The sequence below is a fragment of the Nylanderia fulva genome, unplaced genomic scaffold (genome assembly GCF_048542155.1).
Source record: "Nylanderia fulva isolate GAGA-0341 unplaced genomic scaffold, ASM4854215v1 Scaffold132, whole genome shotgun sequence".
NCBI lineage: Eukaryota > Metazoa > Arthropoda > Insecta > Hymenoptera > Formicidae > Nylanderia > Nylanderia fulva.
The window spans coordinates 301,921-313,412 of record NW_028189538.1 but is presented as its reverse complement, the minus strand read 5'-3'; the positions used below and the strand labels follow the sequence as shown (position 1 = coordinate 313,412).

The 11,492-nt window shown below is 28.9% G+C and overlaps 1 protein-coding gene across 1 annotated transcript; it reads left to right on the top strand.

The window, feature by feature from the left end:
- The first annotated feature begins 2,785 nt into the window (after positions 1-2,785).
- On the top strand, positions 2,786-10,775 carry LOC114940660 (sphingomyelin phosphodiesterase 4). The gene is made up of 14 exons (XM_029315393.2): positions 2,786-2,967; positions 4,506-4,802; positions 4,898-5,000; positions 5,615-5,846; positions 5,925-6,147; positions 6,277-6,389; positions 6,631-6,789; positions 6,889-7,060; positions 7,128-7,313; positions 7,394-7,612; positions 7,696-7,788; positions 8,024-8,200; positions 9,457-9,686; positions 10,422-10,775. The coding sequence occupies exons 1-14, from the start codon at positions 2,941-2,943 to the stop codon at positions 10,561-10,563; spliced, it is 2,373 nt and encodes a 790-aa protein (XP_029171226.1). The 5' UTR covers positions 2,786-2,940; the 3' UTR covers positions 10,564-10,775.
- The last annotated feature ends 717 nt before the right edge of the window (positions 10,776-11,492 follow it).

The following is an 11,492-nucleotide window of genomic DNA, read 5'->3' as shown; positions in this document are numbered from 1 at the left end:
TCAGAGTTATAATACGATAGAGATCGCTTTACGCTGTTTTTCCTTGAAATAAATAAATTTTACGTGTTGTGTACGCGTGTTTAGTATATTTGTTTCTTTCATATTAATTTTAACTATAATTAGTTTTTTAATTAAGATTATTTTAGTGTTAGTTGTTTATTTGTTAGTGTCCTGTTTTCTTTAATTTCGCATTTTTTAATTTTCTTTTTTTTTGGTGTTGGTGCTAATTATTATTTTTATTTTACAATGTCGAGTAAACACCGGTTTTACGATAAATGTGTGTATTTAAATTGCACAAATATTAGGACAAAAGATGGAAAACGTTTATTTCGATTTCCATAACAAACGGGTGCGAGACATGATTTATGGTTACGCAATAGTGGTGAGTTTATAAAATTGATTTACTTATTTATATCAATATATAATATATATTGATATGATATATGAAACAAATATATATATATATATTCTTTGTTTTTTTTAATAAAATATGTCAGATATTATGTATGTTTACGTATGGATTACGTTGAAGTGTTTCTTTGCCGCGTTTTTCTGATCTCGCCGAACGGTTCGCGAATCCTGTGCGAATAAAAAACGATGCGCGTGTGTGTGTGCGTGCGATTGTGATGATCAGTTTCAGTTTGTCTTCAACGCTTGACGAGAGAAGAGGTCCCGAACTGCTGTAAGTTTATAAAAACATATTTTTGTATAACACATTAGAACGATTTTATATTATTTTTTTTGTCTAGAAAACGTTATATTAATAACCGTTATGAAAACGATCTTGACGACGGCGACGATGCCGGTGACGACCGTCGTCGAGATCGTTTTCATAACGGTTATTAATATAACGTTTTCTAGACAAAAAAAATAATATAAAATCGTTCTAATGTGTTATACAAAAATATGTTTTTATAAACTTACAGCAGTTCGGGACCTCTTCTCTCGTCAAGCGTTGAAGACGAACTGAAACTGATCATCACAATCGCACGCACACACACACGCGCATCGTTTTTTATTCGCACAGGATTCGCGAACCGTTCGGCGAGATCAGAAAAACGCGGCAAAGAAACACTTCAACGTAATCCATACGTAAACATACATAATATCTGACATATTTTATTAAAAAAAACAAAGAATATATATATATATTTGTTTCATATATCATATCAATATATATTATATATTGATATAAATAAGTAAATCAATTTTATAAACTCACCACTATTGCGTAACCATAAATCATGTCTCGCACCCGTTTGTTATGGAAATCGAAATAAACGTTTTCCATCTTTTGTCCTAATATTTGTGCAATTTAAATACACACATTTATCGTAAAACCGGTGTTTACTCGACATTGTAAAATAAAAATAATAATTAGCACCAACACCAAAAAAAAAAGAAAATTAAAAAATGCGAAATTAAAGAAAACAGGACACTAACAAATAAACAACTAACACTAAAATAATCTTAATTAAAAAACTAATTATAGTTAAAATTAATATGAAAGAAACAAATATACTAAACACGCGTACACAACACGTAAAATTTATTTATTTCAAGGAAAAACAGCGTAAAGCGATCTCTATCGTATTATAACTCTGAGCGTATTATGCGATGCAATCTGTGGCACAGCGAGTGGACTGATTGTCGTATACAGATTGCAAGAAACATTTGAACTAAAAAAAATTGAATATCTAAATTATGTGTGTGGGCGTTTGCATTAATAATTAAATTTCTTGCAGAATTAAAAAATAATTTATTTTGTTCCATTACAAAAAAAATTATCAAATAATGATATATTGATTATTACACATTTATACACATAATAACTTATTTGAAAAAAGTGAAAAAAAAATCTGAAAAAGGCAGGGGTTTGAACTTGAAATGTCCACGATTTCAGCTCGTTATCTTAGTTGCTCGGCTACGCATGCTACTTGACGTTCTTTTATACCGGCATGATACATTAGGCATGGAAACTTTAAATAATTGTACATTATTGCACGTTGACATTGCACTTCATATTAATAGAAGCGGCGATAAATATTAAATATAATATAATATATATTAAAAATTACATTCCAAAATCCAGGTGGTCGAACAATTAATCGTTCTTTTTATTTTAATTAAAATAAGATTTATATATTTCATTACACATATACATATATATATATATTTTAATAATTATATTTTAGTTTTTATACAAATTATATAAATACATATATATATATATATATATATATAAATAAAGAGAAAAGATCGCACATATACAGAATGAATACGTGATACTGTGTTAACACGAAAATTATGGGCGTAGCACGGACTCGCACCAAATACAAACTTTATCGACCCTGCCAGAAAATGGGTGTGCAGTTAGTTCCGATATTAAAAACAGGTGCGAGGGGCGCTTCAAGCAGTCCCGTAAAAACGGTAACAGCCAAAACGCCGGCCTGGCCGCTCTCATCTTTCTCTCTGGCTGCAGCTTCCACAGCCCCCCCCCTGACTATGCCACTGTTTATAGATATCTAAAAGATATCTGAAACTGTTGCATAAGACATCTTTTAGATTCCTAAAAAATATAAAAAATATCTTTTGGTACAAAATGAAAGACATCTGAAGATATAAGATATCTTTTAGAAATCTAAAAGAAATATTTTTTGTCTATTTGGGTGGGTACCCTGCTCAGCTCGTGCGACCCGCGGGGTACTGTGAACCGTGCTTCTATACTCGTCTATATACTTTGCTTACACCATGGGCGACACAAACTCTCGTAAGGTTGTCGGTCTTTAATAATACCTCGTCAGTGATCGTTTCTATATATGGTAGAAGAATCAATAAAAATAAAAAATAATATAAAAGTAAAGAGCAGTACAAAATACTGTTTATTGTTTTTTAAATGTTAATTTTTATAGTTTATCAAGGACGAAAAATTTCTGAACTATGGCTGCTTCAACTGATGTTGCTACAGTATGTACATTTAATGTAATTAACTAATAAGTAGTGGGACGTAACCTTAAAAGCCGGAACAGTATAAGAATGTGACAATATAACCATAGATTTTTCCACAGTTGACGACACGTTAAATTTAAATAAAAACAGTATAAGAATCTTAAAAAACAAACACAAATATATTAATTATGAAATTAAATATTATATTTTAATTTTTATTTTTATTCTTTTAGTATTTTATTCTTTAATTGCGTTTCACTTCACTTACATTATTTATGTTTACATTTATAGTTTTATTGCGTTAACGTGGTTTAAAAAAGAGACCGAAATATATAAATGTGTTTTATATTTTTAAATATATTAACATATTTTTTTCTATATTCTTTTATAAATTTGTTATTCTAATTCAGCTTTGTTCATAATAAATTCATTATGTTCTATATACTACATACTTTTATTGCTATTTCTATTTAATTTTGAAATATTACACACTTCAAACCTGATGTTATACATTATATGCATTGATTATAAAATTTATTTATGAAATTATTTATGAAAAATATTTATGAAAAAAAATTATATTAAAAGATCTTATTGTCGCCAGTAATAAATAATAATAATTGAGTAATATGTATCAACCAACTGGCAATTTATTAATTTTATTACAACGTTTTAACTTTTCCTTTAGGTCTTTTTCACAAGTAATGCAGTTCTTAGTTATTATGATAGAGCAAACGTCCGCAAAAAGTAAAGCAAAAAAAAGTTTAATAACGCTTATAATAGTATTTATAACTCTGATGACAGCAATATATAATTTAATTTATTATATATACATATATATATATATATATATATATATAAAATGTAATATTTATTATATATACAGGGTGTCCAAAAAATCGCCCGCAATACTTTAGGAGGTGATTTGAGATCCGAAAAGAAGAAAAAATGTTATATAAACATAGGTCCGGAAATAAGTCGTTTCCGAGTTATACTCATTTTTATTTAATTTTTTAAATTTTATTTTTTAATTTTTTTTTAATTTTTTGATATTTGTAAATACGATTACATAATTTTTAAAAGTCAAAGATAAACATGAATAAATATTTGATTTAAATTAAATAAGATGTTCAAAATGGCCACTTTTAGCACGAATGCAGGCTTTTATTCTTCTACCAAATAAGAAATTTTGAACTCTGAAAAACATTTGGATTCCTCCTTATTTCTTCGAATTCATGAATTATTCTTTGTCTTAAGTCAGGAATATTATTGGAAAAATTATTTAATATTATTTAAAATTGAAAAAAATTTTTAAATAAAAAAATTAAATAAAAGTGGTTATAACTCGGAAACGACTTATTTCTGGACGTATGTTTATATATTTTTTTCTTCTTTTTGGGTCCGAAATCATCTCCCGAGTATTGCGGGCGATTTTCTAGACACCCTGTATATATACTATTTATTCTTTATTATATATTATATATATGTATATATATATATTATTTATTATATATACAATGTAATAAATTTTACAAAACATTTTTATGAATTTTTAGATCAGAGCACAGAGATATTTAAATGAGCCATTGGTAGAACGATGCAGAGATCTAGCTATATTGATAGAAGAGTCAAGTACCACTGAACTGCAACTTGTCTTCCCTCTTCTGATAGACTCTTTATTTGGAATAGTAGATAATGTCGGATGGAATCTGCATAGTATCACATCTAAGAATCCACAAGAGTACGATGCACTGTACAACTTCCTTAGTCCACAAGGCCCGATGTTTTCATTATGCTACAAATTACTTCCGGACTGTTACTTGAAGTATAACTTTCCAACATCATATCTTCCAGTATGTCTGAAAATTTTATTTATGCTATGTAATATATATGTATGTAGGTTGTTTTATGTTTATTACAGCTTATAAATCTTTATTTTATATTTTAGTCAAAAATACGCTCCATGTTGGAAGAAGGAGTAATATCACCATTTTATCTCGATAAAATTAGAGATGATCAAGGAACGCGAGTTCCTTCAGCCTTATCTATGAGTATCCTTTGTCAAATATTATATAATTATTACTGCTTAATTGTTAACTAAAATTTTATAACAAATGATATGGCTAGATCGCTCTTATTGTAAATAACAAGGATAAAGAATGTATTGCTGTGAGAGCCAATATATAATACTTAGCAATTCGTTAAGATGAGGAACAATCTCAAATCGAGATTTATAAGTTCCTCTTTCCTTTACCCCCCCCCCCCCCCCCCCTAAAATTGATGTAGACGAGAAAAATATATCGGTCCGAAAAAGTCAGCTGAATCGAGAATCGAACCCGAGACCTTCCGCTTATCGGGCGACTGCTCTTCCAAGGGGGGGTAAAAGGGAAGAGGAACTTATAAATCTCGATTTGAGATTGTTTCTCATCTTAGCGAATTGCTAAGTATTATATATTGGCTCTCACAGCAATACATTCTCTATCCTTGTTATGTAAAATTTTATAGTTATTTCTTATAAAAAAACAAGTTAAGAAGTTTTGAATAATTTATTTCTATAACACTTAATAAAAGAGTTATTATTGAGTAAAATCCAGCTAAAGTCTTTGATTTAGCTTTTATATTAAATTATATTATTAGCATTGATTTTTCCTTAATGCAAATATATATCCCTTTGAATATTTTATTTTTCATTTTGCGTACCATCTGACCAATCCCTGGTTACAACTGCAACAGTCGGAGAATGTATGGGCGAATTGGGAAACTGTTTACTTTCAATTAGCACATCGTTATTTATATCATTTCCTTCCAAAAGATAACGCCATCGTTTTACCAATGATTGGACCGTATGTCAAGAAAACTCCGTCAAGAAAATTGACTCAGTCACCAGAATTCAGAAGGTAGGGAAATATTTAATGTTTATATTGAGAAATAAGTTGCGTATATACTATTTATATATTTTTTTAAATCTTAATCAGAGATTGTCAACGACTACAAACTCCGAGACTTCTAAGAACGTCCATATTATCACCAGGAACGACTACTCCTGGATCAGGTGTGCCGCAACAGCAATGCTTACCGCAAGTATGGAGAAGTGAGACTGTAGTACAGGTTTTTCTCGACTTTTGGTTGGAGTATACAGAAAGTGAGCAATTAACTTCCCAGTTGAATACATCCTACTTAACTTCAATTCCACGGAGAGTAAGTTTTCTCGATTAAATAAATAAACAGTGAGTAGTGATAAATAAAGAAACATAAGTATTTTTGCAGAATAAGAATAATTTTTATTATTTTTAAACATATATATTTGATTATAACTTTTAATTTCAGCATAGCCTACATTCTGGTGAACATATACGCCTTGTAAGAGCATTTATAAAAACGCTGCATGAATTTACGAATAGCGCAACAGGTGACAAGAGTGCTATGGATGAATTGAAGAGGTATTGAGATGTTTTTAAATCCTACAATTTTTATTTGAAACTTTTTTCTAAAGTGTATTGTTTTTGAGACATTTGACCATTTCCAGACTTTCAAAATACCCTGTATATAATATATATTATTTATTTATTTATTTATAATTATATTTAGTTATAATTATTTTTATTTATTCATAATATACTTTTTATATTTTAAATTGTTTATAATTTTCTTTTACAATTAATATTATAATTTTATTTATAGAATAATTCTTCCTTCAGTTCAAGGAAAGATATATACGTTTTTGCGAAAAGCAATATATCATTGGCCATTGGACAGCTCGTTTAGATTAATATTGGAAGCTTGGTTGAGTTTTATTCAACCATGGAGATATGTTCCAGGAGTAACATATACTAAAGAAGGGTACATACATATCAATACTATAATAGTATTGCTAATATTAAACTATTATACAGCTTACAAATAAAAATATTGCTAACATTTGCGCTTCGATGTTTTTAGTAAAATAGAAGAAGAGGAAAGAGGTAAAATTCATGATCCTGGAAGATGGATTTCTTTCGTTGCCAATAATCTGTTAGCATACACAGCTATATTTCAACAGTTACTTCCACGATTTATGAGAATCGATTTAGTAGCACCTAAGAATGCACTGATGTTATTCAGAGTTACAAAGGTACGCACATTTTTTTTAACAGACTATACTATTTTCTATAATTTTTTAAGACATTTCTCTTTTATAGGTATTTTCGCAACCATATTTAGCAAAAATGATATGTGAAGTGGAAAGTTGCATGGACGATGTGGGCTTAAGCAAAGGTAGACTAACTACCAATCAATGGACGTCGATTGTTAGGCAACAGATTCTCGAGCTAGAAGGACCAACATATCAATACATGCCTATGTTTTCGTCAGCCATCACTTTGCAGGTATTTTTCACTTTTCGTAGATCTCTGGACAGATCTATCGATTACTAGTTATTGATTAGTTTATTTTTTTTTTTTCATAGGTTGTATGGTTCTTAAGCACCATTAAACAAGCGCATTTAACGGCAACCAGTTTGGTCGAAGCTCTGGAAAACAGAAGAAGGGGAAAGCGCTTCTTGCTGTCTTTATGGGAATTTATTAATTGCGAAGATTATTCCTCGGATGATATCAGCATAGAAGAACGACGAAGAGTTCCTTTACTTTTGGCTACTTCTCAGCAGCAGTTAATAGATATATTTCAAGTAACTAAATTTTCTTACAGTTACAATACAAATTGTACATCTATATTGGGGTTAATATTATAATACAATCGCGATTATTGCAGATTAAACTCGAAGACATTCCACAGGATGCTATAGTGGCGGATCAAGAATATCATGATAGTATTCTATCAACTTCCTTTTGTCATCAATCACAGGTGTGAACTGTTGTCTATGATGGAATTTTTTTTTATTAGCCGATCTGTGTTATGAGAAAGTGTCCAAAACGTTCAAAATAATTAAAAAAGAATTTAAAAACAATTTTGTCACCAAATATTTATATTTCACTCCTATTAGCTCTTTTCATATCTGAATTTGTATCGACTATGATTTTTTTTAGTAAAATTTTATCAAAATGTTTTTATTTGATTAAAAAAGAATATTAATTTTTAGACGGATTCTAGTCTTGATTCGATTAGACCGGGTACTTTTGTACCCCTGCAAAAGGATAGACAAACTTGTCGATATATCGAATATATGGGTGATCCAGAACTACAACCGATTCGAACGAATGAGTGTGCTTTTCTCGTTAGAAGCTTATACAAATTGTGCTGTTACATCAATTTTAAGGTATTATTATATACATTCCTCACAACAATTAGAAGATTATTTAAATTTCCTTAAAAAATTGGCAAAATTCAGCCACCTGTAACTTCGTTAAAAATGAACCAAATTTAAATTTAAAAAAAGGTTTTTAAGAAATCTCTACTTTAAAAGCTTACTACTTTTTTGAAATTCCTGTAAGTTTGGTAATTTTTGTGAACATGTAGAAAACTATGAACTGAACAAAATTAGAAATTTTCTTCTTACTTTGCGAACCTGCTCCGTATGTAAAAAAAATCTGACATTTGTCAACTCTCCGGTGTGAAAGCTTGAAGTTTTCTTAAATCTTTTTCTAAAATCGTTTTTTTTAATGTTTCTACGATTTTTTATTATTGAGTTATCGCTGATTAAATGAAAAATATCGCAATTTTAAAAAAAGATTATTAAAGCTGAAACTTTGCTCTATCGAACGCAATAATTGCCAAAATTTTTACAAAAACTTATAGACTGGTTACAAATGAATGAAAATAATGTAAAAATTACCAATTTTTTTCTTTTTTTATTTTTGTTCTATGTAATTATTTTTTAGGTCAAAATGAAAGTGTAGTCAATATGTAGTAAGCTTTTAAAGTAAAGATTTTTAAATTTAAATTTGATTCATTTTTAACGAAGTTACAGCTGACTGAATTTTGCCAATTTTTTAAAGAAATTTAAGTAATACTCTAATTGTTGTTAAGAGTGTATATATATATATATATTTTACATTTTATTATTATTTTCTATTTATATTTTACATATTTTATTTTATTTGTTTATATATTATGTATTTATTTATTTATATATTTATACAATAAAATAACATAATTTATATTATTTTATTGTATTACATATTTTACATTTTATAATTATAGCATTCTGATATTTTATAGTATATATAAAATACTTAATGTCAAATTAAAATGGTAAAATATCTCGTAAACTTTTCATTTTTTGGCTGTCATGCTCTTATAATTTTTTATGCCAAAAATTGCAAGGAATCAATTTATATAAAAACAATATAGTAGTTCTAGTTAAAAAATGACCTTCAAATGATCTTGATCTTCAGAAAAAAAAATCAATAGCACCATTTTTTGTTTCCCTTCAAATCAAATAACTTTTGTTCGAAACATTTTGTTATACAAGCAAAAATGAAAAAGTTTTTGGGGATGGATTGGGGATTAAAATTGGACATCTCGTATATATGTATTCTTAACGCACAAAATCAACAACTTGTGCATTTGCAGTATCGACGTGAGATCGTTGGACTGTACAGCAGACAGAGCTTCCTAGGTAGTATCTTTCGGCAATTGATTACACCGCCTGTCACAGTCAGAAAGTTACCGAAACGCATGCCTGGCGGATTTACCAGCGGCTGCGAGGAGCGACTGCCACCTCGATTGAGCTTGCGACCCTTGGCCAGTTATTCATTCGTTGTCAGTGTGTTATGCAGCATATTCGTCGCATGGCTTACCAAGTATGTATAATTATAATTTTATGATCTCTTTTTTCTAATCAGGGTGTGCACTACCTTGAGAAACCTGGAATTCTCAGGAAATTTTGTTCTACCTTGAAAAATCCTGGAATTATCATGGAATTTAATTTGAACTCGAGGAATTTAAAAAAAAAATTGCTCTTTTGATTTTAAAATATAGTTTTAAAGAATAATTTATTAGTTTTATATAAAGTATATATTAAAATATATTTTCTTATAATATAATACTATATTACATTATTATATTAAAAAAATACTTCATTATGTTAAAAAATTATATATAACAAATAAACTTAGTTCAAAATTGTATTCTAAATATTATTTGTGCAACCGGCGCGCGAAAAGTCGCCCTTTACTCACATGATGGAATTTTAGAAAGGGCTCCCTTTCCACGCACCGGTCACACAAAATATCGTAACCAACATGTGCGGGTCATAAATCGGCCGATCATGCGGATTGTCACACTCGGGTTCGCCTCGTGCGCCAAACTTCCGCACTCTCGACCGATTTACGATCCTCCGCACTTGTTAGCTAATATACTATTAAAATACTTTAATTTTACTTGGAATTTTGAACAAAGTACACCTGGAAAATTATGGAATCCTCAGGAAATTTATTTCTAAGATTTGAGTATTCATCCTGTCTAATTAATTTATTATAAATTGAAATTATGTTACGTTGCGACAATTCTAATATTTATTCTATGCATTTTTACAGTTATGGTCCTGTCAAGTTCCTAGGATTTGCAATCTGGGTGTGGATTATGTACATAGTCATGCGTGCCACGTTGCATCATTATTTTCCATCTGATATAAATTCCTTCCGACCAAATTCAACTGCGTTTTCTATTAGCCGATGATATTTTTTTTTTTAATGACTAATAAGTTACAATTTTGTGTAAGTTGTTATAAGTAATATATTAGGATATTATAGTCGTATAAAAATATATATAATAATTTTTGATACTTACATTTATATAATATAAATATATTAGCATATATAGTATATACATATGTATGTATATATATATGTGTGTGTGTGAATATACAATAATGTATTTTTAATCATATTTGTAAGCCAATTATTTTTTTTGTGTGTATTTACAATTATTTATAAAAAAATATACTAATGAAACGTTTATGCTTGCCATTATAAATAATATAAAAATATGATACATATACATATATTATGAAAACATGACATTTAATTGCTTTTTCTCTCTTTACATTTATCTTGATACTAAATATTGTAATTTACAATCAAAGTGCTTTAGATATCATTATTGCTTTTTTAAAAAAATTAACAATTTAGAAATTTATAGAAATGACAATAGAAATAAATTTTCTGAACTATTCTCTCTCTGAATCAGCTTTTTAATATATGCATATATATATATATATATATTATATATATTTTTAATATATGTATATATATATTAAAAATATATATAATATTAGGTCCTTGAATAAGTTCTCGCTGTTTTTTTTGTTAAAAAAAAACATTTATTTAAAATATAAGGCTTACAATAACTTTACTCAAAGTATTGTCCATCATTAGAGACCACTTTCTCCCATCTTTCTGGCAGTAATTGAATCCCCCGTCGAAAAAACGATTCATCTTTTGACGCAATCCATGAATCGACCCATTTTTCGGTTTCTTTGAAAGAATGGAAGCGCTGCTCGCTCAAACCATGCGCCATCGACCGAAACAAGTGATAATCCGAGGGGGCTATGTCCGGTGAATACGGCGGGTGAGGTAGAACTTCCCATTGAAGCGTTTCCAGGTAAG